The 15050-nt window shown below is 41.4% G+C and overlaps 1 protein-coding gene and 1 pseudogene across 1 annotated transcript; both read left to right on the top strand.

The window, feature by feature from the left end:
• The first annotated feature begins 170 nt into the window (after window positions 1–170).
• On the top strand, window positions 171–10207 carry LOC123035131 (vomeronasal type-2 receptor 26-like). Its single transcript, XM_044453002.1, has 7 exons — window positions 171–235; window positions 3969–4076; window positions 4624–4671; window positions 5094–5385; window positions 6249–7133; window positions 9284–9511; window positions 10106–10207. Exons 1-7 carry the CDS (start codon window positions 204–206, stop codon window positions 10205–10207), a joined length of 1695 nt encoding a protein of 564 aa, XP_044308937.1. The 5' UTR covers window positions 171–203.
• A 37-nt stretch (window positions 10208–10244) lies between these two features.
• On the top strand, window positions 10245–12427 carry LOC123035132 (annotated as a pseudogene).
• The last annotated feature ends 2623 nt before the right edge of the window (window positions 12428–15050 follow it).

The raw sequence follows: 15050 nt of genomic DNA, 5'->3' as shown, positions 1-15050 counted from the left end.
GCTCCTTCGGCAATGAGAAAGAAAGTGTTCCATATCATGAGCATACCTGGTGCAATGACTTCCTCAAAAATCTCCTTCACATTATTTACCTCCAATGTTTTCAAACAGGTGCCTCCTGTTTCTTCATGTAATGAAAAATGCCTTCCTGGAAACAGCAAGAAAAAGCAGGAAGGGAAGCCATTTTGCTGCTATGCCTGTGCTACATGTCCAGATGGAATGTTTTCAAACCAGAAAGGTAGGGCATAAATCAAACGAAAAGTGTGTTTCAGTAATAAGGTGCAAACTTTTTGGAGACCTATCCAGACCCTGCTTTGTTGCGACATTTGTTACCTTTCTTGAAGCAAAATACAGAAAAGTCCCAAATAGAAGAAAGTCAAAATGAATCTTTCCTTCTTCAGCAGGGTAAACAAAAGAGGATGATGCTATAAGCAAGCAGCTTTGATTGTGGAGAAGTTGAAAAGATTCATCAGAGTGACTCATGCTGGCCCACAAGTTCTTGCATCGTGTCCTGGAGTGATTGCCACACTTTGTAGCAATATGTGTAAGGAAAATGTGAAAGATAAGCAACATCACTTCTGCAAACATACCAAAATTGGTATTTCAGGGATATCATGTTTGGCATATTGAAACTATACCATGTTAACAGAACTAGGCTATGCGGACCTCTGGAGAGGCAGTTCTGAAATCTGAGGTGTGTGGAGAGTGGTTCTTCATCAATTCTTATATGCTTGCTTTTCAGATATGGACACCTGTGTTTATTGCCCAGGGCATCAATATGCAAACCAATTCCAGAATCAATGCATTACTAAGATGCCAAACTTCTTAGCTTTTGAGGACACCTTGGCCATCATTTCCACATGTTCTGTTCTTTCATTGTCTTTCATCACAGCTCTGGTGCTAGGCCTCTTCATCTGGCACAGGGACACTGCCATCGTCAAGGCAAACAACCGAAGCCTCACCTACATTCTCCTCATCTCCCTGCTCTTGTGTTTCCTCTGCTCCTTCATCTTCATGGGAATGCCCAATACTGTGTCCTGCCTACTGCGACAAACTGCTTTTGGCATGGTCTTCTCTGTGTCTCTCTCCACCATCTTGGCAAAAACAGTTTCTGTGGTGCTGGCATTCATGGCTACCAAGCCAGGATCCCGGATGAGGAAGTGGGTGGGGAGAAGACTGTCACATTCCATTGTGCTCTGCTGCTCTAATCTTCAGGCGGGCATCTGTGTTCTGTGGCTGACAATGTCTCCTCCATTCCCAGATGTGGACATGCAGTCCATGACTGAAGAACTTGTCCTGCTCTGTAATGAAGGCTCTGTCTTCATGTTCGCTTGTGTCTTGGGCTACCTGGGCCTGCTGGCTTCAGTCAGCTTTGCTGTAGCCTTCCTGGCCAGGAAGCTGCCTGACAGCTTCAATGAGGCCAAGTTCATCACCTTCAGCATGCTGGTCTTCTGCAGTGTGTGGGTGTCCTTTGTCCCAACATACCTCAGCACCAGAGGAAAGTACGTGGTGGCTGTAGAGATCTTTTCCATCTTGGCCTCCAGTGCGGGCTTACTTTGCTGCATATTTTCCCCCAAATGCTACATTATTGTGTTTAGACCAGACCTGAACAACAGAGAGCAGTTGATGAGAAGGAAGAATTAGAGTATCTCTTCATATCAACCATTTTCTTGGTATACTGCACATACTTTTGAATAAAGCAGTCTAACTGGATTTTATACCTGATCCTAGCATATCAAATCCAATCCTTCTGTTAGTAAGGTGGAGCTGACCCATAAATTTGAACTTTTATTTCAGTAACTGCACTGAAGTTTCAAGTTCACTTTTGTACCTGGCATTCCTGCCAAACCTTCCTGTGTCTGAATAAACCCAGGCCCAAGCAATGACCCAGAAAAACACAGCACCCCATTCTGCTTCAACACTCACTAGAAGAAGCCACAAGGACTTGTAATAGGTGGCTGCTCACAAACACACCATCCTGTGAGATCATTCACAGTACACCTGACACAGCACCACAGCATGCCTTGCCATCTACAGTGGGTTCTCATGATGTTAAACGCCAGCCATTATCTTTCTGGCTTGATTAACCCTATCCCATGCAGTCCATATTACCAGTCCCAGGTTAACTGAGGCTTGTAACTTACTGGTACTGAGGAATGCTATAGGCCATCTGCAAGCTGCTTGAGAGGCACTTCTAAGATAGAATCAAGCACACACATGCACTCAGTATCACAAACACAATGTATTTCTCTTGCCATCAGATTTGTTACATCACTTCCATATTCCTTTAACTTTGCAAGGATTTTCTTCTGTTCAGTTGTATTCTGCAGTCACTTGGTGGTCAAACAAGTTCTGCTAAACATGCAAGTCCATGCTTCAACAAAAGTGTCCAAAATTTTCCTATTGGATCATTGTGTCTCTTGAAGCTTTGAAGCTTTTGACCAGGGGGATGGACCCTATCTTTCTGAAGGAGGCAGCAGAGATACCCTGGCAAAGAAAAAAAAAAAAAAAAAAAAAAACCTAAAACCAAAATAAATTCTTCCGAAACCTGAACTATTTCAACTTTGAACCAGTGCCAAATATTCTTTCTTAAGTTCTAAGTTGCTAAGTTTCCTAAGTCTAAGTTCCTAAGACAGAATTCCTTGAAATATTTGCCTCAATGTTCAGGCCACATTTTCTCAGTGAAACAGCAAGGTTTATTCTTCTATAATGAGATAGGTAAGGAGATGGGATGTGGGAGATCCTGATTCTTGATTCTTCTTGCTGCCATGTTAGCTTTCCATATTGCTGTTTGTTGTCTTTATGAGACCATTTTCTGTGTTGGGCCTGGATGACATTGGACTGCTTTGGTTCCATTCCTACTATGATGGTCAAGTGCAGAAGCTGGTTGCTTCACTCCACCTTTTCCTATCTCCACCATTTAGCATTTCAGAAGGTACACCTTATCCTTTCACCTGGACACAATCAAGGATGGATGACACAATGGTTGCAGCCTATTGTATGTTTTGGATTCATCTATCTGGTAGGCTGGTTAGATGCTGTGACCGAGTCATGCTTCACCAGGATTTTCCTGGAATCATCATCACCACTGGAGGCTTCCGAAGCAATAAGTGCCTCGTACAATGGTTGATACCCCAAACCAAAAAGGATAATCTAGATTCGCTGTTTTGACAACATTCAGTAGAGAAGCATACTACATGTGAATGGCTCCCAGGATTGTGTGGAAGCTGCAGCTTGGGTTAACTTGGGTTACGAGATGGATAGTGAGAATAAGAACATAGAAGGTGTAGCAGCAATTCTGGCCCACTTGTACTGGCAGACTGATTTATTCCCAGCTTAATTCTATATGCTGGTTTTAAGCCACACAGCTGTGCAAGGCCCAGGAACACGCTGTACTGTGGAGCTTCTCCCGGTATGTACCTGCTCGAGCACTGTGACATCTTCTACACTCCCCTTCCCAGGCCCCCCTAGTTCAACATCATTGCAGATGAAGAGATATGCAGTTCTCCACAATTTGCGCATGTTTACCCATCATTTGTTGACCTAATAAAGATGGATGTTCTGATTTCAATATGCTCCATATGATTTCCTTTCTTTTTTCCTACTCTGGCTCATTCCAGTTCCCAAAATCGAGTAAAACAGAATAAGGGGTAACAAAGAAGGCTTCATCAATTCTAGATAGGCCAGATAATGTTATTCATCTTTTGTTCTTGTCCTTTTAAAATTATTTGTGTCCTAACACAGCAATCTGTTGGGAAAGGTCTATATATTTTGCTTGCATACTTAGATGCCATTTCTATTCCAAGCATTCTTAATTCCTCATCAATTCATTACTAGGAGTTACCAGGCATCATCCTCAATGTACCTGCTTATTTCAACTGGAACTGATGGTAAAGCACCTGGTACAAGGTAAGTTTCAAGGCTTCATCCAAGGTCACTAATCTACCTACTTACTTTGCTTGGCATTGCAGGAACCACAGAAGGAAGGAGAGGAATGAGATAAACACGTTTGGTTTCAGGCCATCTGCTACTCAAGTTGCATCACGGAGACTAAAATTGCTCAACAATTTATCACCCATGTAATTATCAAAATGGCTGTAGTTCATGCAATTTCCCAAACAGTAGAACCAGCAGTAAAAATAAGCATTTTCATTCTCCTCCTGGAGCATGGGGAGCTGAGATATAACAGAAGATAGAGACAGAGCTTTGTTGTTTTGATCACCCTCCCATTTTCACTGAGCACCTGTAGCTTCAAGTGATGATTCTCAATTGGCATGCAAGGAATAATTTCCTTCCAGTATCGAGGTCAGTGATACAGTGGCTGCATACCTCTTCACCATCTTCTTCTGCCTCATGTAGCTGCAACAAACTCAGTTCAAATGGCACTGACTGCGGTAATAATGTTGGTGTAGGGAGAAGCAGAAGGTGCTTCCTGTGTGTGGGAGAATTTGCCATTGTGATGGTCCTGCTTTTGCTGCTGCTGCTGCTGCTGCCTAGTGGGGTGTGGAGAGCACATACTCTGAAGTGCCCCAGAAGTGAGCCTGTATTTATTCCATATGACTGGTATGAGTCACGAGATCTCTTCATTGGTGGGATGGCATCTTATCTACATGACTTTCCCCACAGCATCAGATACATCAGAAACCCTTCTCAGGAGAAGATCAACATTCCAGGGTAAGGCATTTTCCATCCATAACCTACCTGAAAATGTCCCATACTATGTTAAGTGGCTCTTTGTTTTTCAATAACTGTCCGCATATAGGGATTGCTCTTGGAAAATAGTGCATCTTCAATATATAGAAACGCTAAAAGGTGTTGTGGTGTCAGAAGCTCTGCCCAGTTTTTGGACAGTCCAGTGCACACATGTCCAACTCTGCCCGCTTTTAGGAGGGGCACAAATGTAAAGAGGCAATCCAGCAAAAATTTAGCATGCAGTTCATTCCAAAAGGGCTTGATGTGCTTTTAACTTAGCTTTCTGTACTTTCTACCTATTGACAGGCTGCTGAATCTTTCAGTGCCAGCGAAAGTGGACCAGATTTATTTATTTATTGATTTGCACTCTTCCTTTTCCATGAAATTGCATGCTTTCTTTGCAGGGTGATGACAAAGTTCTACCAACACATTCTGGCTTTTGTATTTGCCATTGATGAGATCAATGAAGATCCCGCAATCTTGCCCAACATCACTCTTGGCTTCCACATCCAGGAAAGCTACAGTGATCCAAGGATGACCTATCGCACCACTTTAGATTTGCTTTTCAACTCACAGCAGTTCGTGCCCAACTACCAGTGTGGCGCTGAAAAAAATGTTGTAGGCGTCATTGGTGCACTGAGCTTTGAAACCTCCTCATGCATGGCAGACATTCTGGGTCCTTACAAGATTCCACAGGTAGGATCCGCTCAGAGGCAGTGTGCCAGAATGCTTAGATGGTTGGACTGAGACTAAGGAGATCCCTCCTAGGCAACTGGATGACTTTGGGACAGGCACTAACAGATTTCATAAGATATAATAAATAAATAAATAAATTTGCTGAAAGTTCTCCAATTCATTGCTCCCTTTCCAGAAGCAATTTGATGATCTGTCAAAACGATGTGCCGGAGAGAGAAAGGGAGCTGAAAGTGAAGAATTCCAGTTTGAGTGTCACATGTTTATCAAAATACCTAGATTTGCATGTGATCATCTAAATTACAAACTTGACCAACACTGTGGATTGCATCCAGATTTTGTCATACCTGAAGTGGTTCTTTTATCTGCTACGGACCTTCTCTGATTCTATCGTGATTAAACTCTGGGTGTTTAATACATTTAGAGGAGATTTTTCATTTGGAACATTTATAAATTGGAGCCTCTTCTTTGGGATGTCCCTTCAACAAATCTCAGACCTTAACTCTTAAATGAGCCTGAATAAGATATCCAGAAGTTTATGTAAGGAGTTAAAAGGGCTATAGTGACCATTTATAGCACTTCTTGAATGGCTTCTCATCGGAGTTTGATTAGTTTTGTTTTAGCTACAATGAACAATTTGCCATACATCATGTATGACATATATATATATACTAATATATCTGAATACCAGTTTAAATCCTGGTTAGGGTAGTTGCACCTATTATTTAGAGAATCCTATTTTAGAAGTAGGATTCTAAAGTATCCTACTTTAGAAGTAGGATTCTAAAGTATGAAGAGACTGTCATTTAGTTCCATTCCTGTTCTGAAATCTCATTCTTCCTGCATGTCCTTTCTTTATTACCAAGCTTTCATATGGCTCCTTCATACCCATGAATGATCAGCACAATCTGCATTCTTTTTACCGCATGGTCCCCAATGAAGCCCTGCAATACCAAGGACTTGTCCAGTTACTTCTCCATTTCCAGTGGACGTGGGTGGGGCTCATGGCTACAGATGATGGTGGTGGAGACCAGTTCTTGAGAAACATGGAGCCCCTACTTGTGCAGAACTGGATCTGCTCAGAATTCACAAGAAGGGTGGCAGTAACTTGGTACATAAAAGACGACTTAAACGAAATGGTCCATATAGTATGGAATCATGTGGAATACATACTGGGAAGCAAAGCCAATGCCATGGTAATCCATGGAGGAGCTTCAGCCATTACATGGCTGGGATGTCTTCTTTATGCAAGTTCTTTAGCTCAGCAAGTATTTCCTCAGTATAAGAGGAGGCTCTCCTCAGCAAAAGTATGGATCACAACAGCACAAATTGATTTCTTTGTAAGTGGTTTGGGAACACTTAGTGGATTTGACATACAAATGCTTCATGGTGCCCTCTCCTTTACCATTCCTTCCAAGGAACCTGAAGGCTTTCAAGAGTTTCTAGAGCTTGTCAAACCTTCTTGGGACAATGAAGATGGCTTTATTGATCTTTTTTGGGAATATGCATTTCTTTGTTTAACTTCAAGTTCTCTTCTGAGTTTCCGTGGTGGAAGATGTAGAGGAAATGAGAGTTTGGAGACCCTTCCTCGATCCATTTTTGAATTGAGCATGAGTGGCCACAGCTACAGTGTCTACAATGCGGTCTACACTATTGCTCATGCTTTACACAGCTTGTCCTCAGCTACACCCAACCACAGAGGAATAGTAAGTGAAGACAGAGCATCTCTTCAGGGTGTACAGTCCTGGCAGGTAATTTCGGTGACTGTCAAAGGTCAATGGTCATCACGTAGGGATTAGAAAATGCTGTGAATTTTTAATAATTTATTATTTATCAGACAATGCATGAACAACAAAACCATACTTTAAAAATGAAGCAAATGGAAAAAGGAAACATTTTTTATGATTACTGATTTTCAGCAGTCTTTGGGGGGGGGGGGGACTATCCATAGCAGTCAATTCAGTTTACAGCATACAGAACATGCTATCATTATTATAGTATCATTATTGGAAATAAGTATGTACATATGATGGAGACCAAGTATGAGGTGGATTTTCAGCTTTATACCCAATGGAGAAGGCAATCATGCCAGGAAATGCCATAGGCAGAAGAACAGGAAGACCAAAGGAAACCCAGAACAAAGCTGGATGGACTTTTTTAGGGAAGTTGCAGCCTTGAATTTAGAACAGCTAAGCAGGGATGGTGTGGATGGGACATTATGCTGGTCTTTCATTCATAAGGTCATCCTACCTCAGAGATGATCTGACAGCAGAAAGGCATCCCAAGCCTACATAGTCATACATTTCTTAAATTGTGCCTAAAAACCACCTGTTAAAAAATTAAAATTCCTCTCCTTTGAGTTACTTCTGGTGGGCATTTATCCAGGCATTGTGGCATCCCTGGTCTTTAGCTGTCAAAATGGTGATGAAAATCTATTTACATGACCTTGTTTTAATTTCCATGACAAGAGTAGATGATGATAATTTAGAACTACTTCCCAATGGAACAAAGCAAGTGCAGGGTTCCCTACAACTACTTCCCTTGGACCCTAAAAGCAAGACTATGTCGTGGAAGTCCTGCAGTTAATACTGGGGTGGAGGGGCTTACCTCTCCTTGATTTATCTTTACTGGACTCCCTATGTGGTGATGGGTTGTGTGTGTGTAAACATCCCTCTCAAGCAATGTTTTCTGCCAGTAATCTACCCCTCCACCATTCAGCTATGGAAAAGCAACAAGAAAGCCAAGGGGCCAGTGCACTGCTTTCTCAACATATACTCTGATTAGCAATTGAATGTTTACTCCTGAACCTGCCGCTGGGAGTGAAGTTGCTGTTGCTGCTATCATCATCATCATCATCATCATCTTACATTTCTATAGTAGCCATTGCCATAGCTCTCTGAGTGGCTGACCACATCTAGATTTCAACAAGGCCCAACCCTGCTTAGCTTCCAAGATTAGGCAGGATCAGCACTGCAAGCTATATGAAAGCTATTTGGAAGTATTACACTTTCCTTCTTTGGGGTTCTCAAGTGCACACCTCCTTCATACACCCCCACCCCCACACACACCGGTATCCAGGACATTATTATTCCCCACATGTATGCACTCATTCAGAAAACACTTCAGAACCAAAACAATCAGTTACTCTCCATTCCTAATAAGCAGTAGAGCAATTCCCAGGTAAATATAATCTCACTAGATTTTCAATCTGATCATTCATTCCACAGCCTTCCAGCAAGAGAGGATGTGGGCAGTGGTGAAAAGCACCAGCACTTGGCCTTGCACCATGCCTTGCATGCCTGCAGGACTCCTTATTCAGACGAGAAAGCCATTTGGAGAACATGGAATTGTAATTGAACTTATTTTAGATATGTAATAATAAAAAGGTGCCACCCCTTTCTTTTCATTTTCCCCACCATTCAGGAATTTTCTACCAAAAAAAGTCATTTGTTCACCCCTGCCCCCACAGCCAGAACTTTTACATTGTTCATCCAAAATCAGTCAGATTTAGACTAGATCAAGTGAATTCAAAACTGAATTCTCAACTACTTGTTTCAATACTTTAAAAACTCCCAGCATACCACAAAGTAGCAAATTTGGCTGGAGAATGTGCTGAGTTGCAGGCAGTTTTCTTTCAAAACATGTATAGAATTGTGTGTGAAGTATGACAAAAACTGGATTGAGCAAATGTGTGTAGACATGCTTGTTTTTTGAAGATACTCTTGGAGGTTCTGGAGTAATCCTTTTGAATATGGGATTTTAGGTGAAGCATAATCTGGCTTCAGTTATTCACCTACCTGTTCCTAACAGCAAATACTCCTCTTACACAGAAAGCTATTTAATGTTAATGAGAGTATTACCACTCTTAATATACTATTTGCCTTTTTTCTCTCTTGTTTAGTTGCATTCATTCATTCAGAAGACTTCATTCAACAACAGTGCAGGAGAGGAAATTACGTTTAACCAACATGGAGAATTAGAAGGAGGATTTGACATTACAAACTTGGTCACTTTCCCTAATCGGTCCTATAACAGAGTCAAAGTGGGAAGGATAGAACATCAAGTTTCTTCAGAGAAAAGATTCACCATGGATCAGGACAAAATTGAATGGAACAGAAAATTGAAGCAGGTGGGGAAACAGCTGTTTCTTGTACAATTCATTCCTAAGCTGATATTCACTGGAAAATGAAAAAAAAAATACAGTTAAGGTAAATACAGTGCCAATGTTTAATTTTGTGGACAAAAAATTCCTAGATCCAAGGCCTAAGTCAAAGGTTCTACATTATGCCTAGGAATGTAGGTTCTGACATCCTCTCCAATCACAGTCAGCACAGAAAGAACAGTACAGGTGCCCTGTGCATGGTTGGAAAGTGGATAAAGCGATGGTGCAATGCTTTTGTGGGAGAGGAGATGGCAGAGGTGCAAGAAGGACTGGTGCTCAGTCAATCAGCCATTTGTAAAATTACGCCATTGCAACCTCAGAGCAAGAAACAAAGGAAGGACTTGTGCTTTGGCGGTCTTTTACTGAACTTCTCCAGTCCATTAAGTTTGTGCAGCTCAATGCACACTGCAGTCATTGAGTTAAGATCACTTGTACATGTACATGGTTACCGCAATCAACATCAAAAGATGGAGGTATGTGGGAAAGCTGAATGGCACAGTCCTAGGGTCTCCAAGAGAGAAGGCTGAGTTACAAACTTCCTATGTTTGGCTTTCTCTCCAGGAAACTCCTGGTTTTCCTCTCTTCAATCGCATAGCTTGTCCCAACCACAGAAAAGTCGACCATGAGTTGCCATTGGGAATGAAGGATCTGTGTCCTCTCTAGGCTCCATCCCAGAATCCCTTGAATTCAGAAGCTTACAATGTTCCCAATCAGATTATCCCCTAAAAAGGTAGGTGGCTGGATGGTGAAGCTGTGGAAAGCTCTGTCCAAATTCACAGAGGACCGGTGACTGACAGGAATGCTATTGTTTCCTATCAATACATTCTTTGGAAAGCTGGTACAAGAAGATTTGAGAGTGATAGAGGAAATGCTGAGCTAGTTGTGTGACTGATAAGGCCAAGAATAGAAATTCTCATCTTCTAGATTTCATGAAATGCTTTGGATGCTCAACCTGCTTCATTTGCAGTGAGAAATTGAGTATTCTGTATAGTGGGACTTCCTGGTCACTGACAAAGTCCTTGATATGCAATGACATTCTCAAATTTCTCCTACACATGACTTGCCTCCAATATTTTTGGACAGGTGCCTCCTCCTTCTCGGTGTAGTGAGAACTGCCTTCCTGGTTCCAGCAAGAAAAAGCAGGAGGGGAAGCCATTTTGCTGTTATGATTGTGCCCCATGTCCAGATGGGATGTTTTCAAACCAGAAAGGTAGGGCATAGATCAAAAGCAAAGTGTGTTTCAGCAAAATGGAAGAAACTCATTGAAAGGTTGTCCTGCCAAGACCAATCCAGACCCTGCTTTCTTGCTTACATGGATCCAGTGCACATATATAAAGGTAAAGAATGCAAAACGTCAATAGATAAGAAACTGTAAATGAGTCTTTCCTTCCTTTGCATGCAAAGCAAAAGAGAAAGCAGCTATAAGAAGAAAAAGAGAATACTGAGATAAACCACCAACGTCAACGCCTCATGAGTGGAAGCAGGAAGGATACATTTGATTGTGGAGAAGCTGAAAAGATTCATCAAAATAACCAATGTCAGCCTCCAATAGTTTGCAAAATATGATAGTGGTCTTCCCCCTGTCATGGAATTGTACTGAAAGGAGATGCCAAAAATAAACAAACATCCCTTATGCAAATATACCAACATTTTTGCATTTTTGGAATGCTTTTACAGCATGTTCATGATCTTCCATCCCAGAAGAACCTGGGTACTTCACATTCTACAAATGTATTTGATAAATATGAGTTCTTTGAGGAATACTTCTTCATCAACTAATCTATGTTTGTTTTTCAGATATGGAAACCTGTGTCAATTGCCCAGGGCATCAATATCCAAACCAATTCCAGACTCAATGCATTCCAAAAATTCCAAACTTCTTGGATTTTGAAGACACCTTGGCCATTATTTCAACTTGTTCTGTTCTTTCATTATCTCTGCTCACAGCGCTGGTGCTAGGACTCTTCATCTGGCACAGAGATACTGCCATTGTCAAGGCAAACAACCGAAGCCTCACCTACATTCTCCTCATCTCCCTTCTCCTGTGTTTCTTCTGCTCCCTCCTCTTCATTGGAAGGCCCAATACTGTGTCCTGCCTTCTTCGACAAACTGCTTTTGGCATGGTCTTCTCTGTGTCTCTCTCCACAATCTTGGCAAAAACGGTTTCGGTGGTGCTGGCGTTCATGGCTACCAAGCCAGGATCCCGGATGAGGAAGTGGGTGGGGAGAAGACTGTCACATTCCATTGTGCTCTGCTGCTCCAACATTCAGGCAGGCATTTGTGTTCTGTGGCTGACAACCTCTCCTCCTTTCCCAGATGTGGACATGCACTCCATGATTGAAGAAATTTTCCTGCTCTGTAATGAAGGCTCAGTCTTCCTGTTCTCTGGTGTATTGGGCTACCTGGGTCTTCTGTCTTCAGGCAGCTTTGCAGTGGCCTTCCTGGCCAGGAAGCTGCCAGACAGTTTTAATGAAGCCAAGTTTATCACTTTCAGCATGTTGGTCTTCTGCAGTGTGTGGGTGCCCTTTGTCCCAACGTACCTGAGCACAAGAGGAAAGTACATGGTGGCTGTGGAGATCTTCTCCATCTTGGCTTCCAGTGCTGGTTTATTGTGCTGCATATTTTTCCCAAAATGCTACATTATTGTGTTTAGACCAGAACTCAACAACAGAGAGCAGATAATGCGGAAACCATGTAGATAGTTCAGTGGTCCATTGTTGCTCAAACTTTTCTGTATCTTCTGAAAGAAGATATAAATTATATCATGCAATTTTATGGGATTGCACTTATATGCCTTTCTCACTCTAGATATTCCTCCTAGATAGTGTGTAAGTCACAATTCTTTATTTCTGCAATTCTACTTGGAGTGAATGTATTATTTTCTTTTTGGTGTGCATCATACTTGCGTAGAGAAATGTACTGCATATTTTTCACCTGTTTTCCTAGTCTAGGGAATAAATGCCACATTTGGAATGGATGATTTGAGGAACTAGTTTCTTGAAGGGAATCTGTTAGCATTTGTAAGAAAAACAAGCTTTAGCAGTCTGGTTGAGCTCACCCAATCACTAATACTTGTTCCTTTCTTGGTCCAATGTAAGTTCAAATGTGCACCCTTGCTGTATAGTGTGTCAGACAGTAAAAATCACCAGCCTTGATGTTAATAACTGTGATCAGTGAAGTAAGTAAACCTAATCTAATCTTACTTTTCTAGAAAAAATATGACTTAGAAATACATAGCAGTTACTTAGAATTTTTTATAATTAATTAATTAAATTACTTGTATTCATAGTCCTCCTTTTTCCCTTTCAAGGAACTCAAAACATTCTTCATAATTCTCCTCTTCCTTTCAATATTATGCACACCTGAGCAAAAGTCCCGTGCATTAGGTTTTACTGGGAGTCTGTGACTGGCCCAAATCAGCCAGTTATCTCCATGATGGAGGGGGGCCTTGATCCCAGATCACCTGAGTCTCAGTCCTGCACTCTTTACCACTACACCACACCAACTCTCCAAGTACACTTTGTTTCAGTGGAAAAGTTATGGAATCTGGATCATGGAGTCTAAAAACTTTGCTGTATTTCACTCTCATATAATTAATATATATAATCAGTCATTCAAATTATAAAATTGCTATTAATCAATCAACTTCTAAAGCAGTTTACCAGAGAGGCAGTGACATCAAGGAACCTGCAATATTTATGTATGTCTCATAGGGCAATGCAGTACTGAGTTTTAGGAGAAAACAGAGGCAACGCTTTGCCATTTTGGTCACTCTCCTGTTATCACTAGGCACTTCTAGTTTAAATGAGAATTCTCAATTTGCATATAGAGTAGGATGTTGATACATATTTGTAGTTAGCAACAGCTTCCTCTTGGCTGTTTTCACAACCAGAAATCTCCCCACCCCACCTTCTTCAAGTCGCTCTGAGTATAATCAAGTTGTGGATGTAGAGCAAGACAAAGAGGCCTCAGCTTGTGGGGATCGTTTACCAAAACAATGATCCTGCTTTTTCAGCTGCTACTGTTTCCAATTGTGCCTTGGAAAGTTTATACTGTGAAGTCCTCTGGAAATGAGCCAGTATATATTCCACACTACAGGTACGAGCCAGGAGATTTCTTCATTGGTGGGATGGCATCTTTTATACATTACTTTCCCTGCAGCATTGGGTTCATCAGACACCCTTCTCAGGAGAAGATTAGCATCCCATGGTAAGACATTTCCCATCCAAGGCTAGCATGAAATTCTCTTAAGGTATATTGAGTGGCTCTTTATGTTTAAATAAGTGTTTGCATATATGGATATGTTTTGGAAAAAACTGGATTTTCAATTTAAAAATACAACAGCAACAACAAACAGAAATGCCGCCTCTTTTCCTGAGAGTGCATTAATGTGCACATATGTAAAGGAAGCATCTATCAAAAAGAAACCATGCAGTTCCTCATTCCAACAGGATTTATTTTGACTTGACTTTCCTGGCTTTACTCTCCACTTATGCACAGGTTGCTGAATCTTTCAGTGCTAGCAAAAGTGGACCAGAAGTATGATGAAAAGATTTGTTGCACCCTTTACCTTTTCTGTGCAACTGCATGTCGTGTTTTCTTTGCAGGGTGATGACAAAGTTCTACCAACACATTCTGGCTTTCATATTTGCCATTGACAATATTAATGAAGATCCCAGTATCTTGCCCAACATCACTCTCGGCTTCCACTTCCAGGAAAGCTATACTGACCCAAGGATGGCCTATCGTACCATTTTAGGTTTGCTTTTCAACTCACATCAGTTTGTGCCCAACTACCAGTGCGGCATTGAAAAAAATATTATCAGAGTTATTGGTGCATTGAGCTTTGAAACCTCCTCATGCATGGCAGACATCTTAGGTCTTTATAAGATACCACAGGTTGGATCTGCACATGAGCCTGCGTGGCAAAAGGTACAGAAAGCTGGACTGGGACTTAGGAGATTCACCTTCTTGTCTCCACTAGGAGATGGCTATGGGGCAGTCACTAAAATACTTCATAGGGTTTGAATAGAGAAGTAAAATATAACATGGCACTAATGGCGTTACACAGAAATTATCCCATTTATTCATCTATTTCCAGGAGCAATTCGATGATCAGAATGATGCAGGAATGGTAAGAAAGTGAGGAATTCAAATGTGAGAACCACATGTATATCTGAAGATGTGAATGCAATGTCAAATTTCAAATGAATTATTTAAATGAATTATTTTAATTATGATGACATAATTTCAATTATGATTACATTAGCATGTTGGGGCTTATTGCAGATGATCCTTTTCATTAATGATCTCCTTTAAGGAGTGAAGAGCCTGCCAGATACTCCTCTTCTCTTCCTGAAATATCAGCCATCCCCCCTCTTTCCTTTTTTCCAAGCTTTCCTATGGCTCATTCAAACCTATTCATGATCGGGACGATCCGCATCCCTTTTACCACATGGTCTCCAATGAAGCTGTTCAGTACCAAGGACTGGTCCAGCTACTTCTC

This window comes from Varanus komodoensis, unplaced genomic scaffold, assembly GCF_004798865.1.
Source record: "Varanus komodoensis strain SLA01 unplaced genomic scaffold, ASM479886v1 scaffold767, whole genome shotgun sequence".
In the NCBI taxonomy this organism is placed as follows: domain Eukaryota; kingdom Metazoa; phylum Chordata; class Lepidosauria; order Squamata; family Varanidae; genus Varanus; species Varanus komodoensis.
This window is presented reverse-complemented; position numbering and strand designations above follow the sequence as displayed.

Excerpts from the sequence above, each read along its gene's own strand:
- LOC123035131 (XM_044453002.1), top strand. The coding sequence starts at position 204 with ATGTCCAGATGGAATGTTTTCAAACCAGAAAG. Across the intron at positions 236-3,968 it reads AATGTTTTCAAACCAGAAAG|GAACCACAGAAGGAAGGAGA; the intron begins GTAGGGCATAAA and ends TTGGCATTGCAG. Across the intron at positions 4,077-4,623 it reads CTCAACAATTTATCACCCAT|CATCAGATACATCAGAAACC; the intron begins GTAATTATCAAA and ends CTTTCCCCACAG.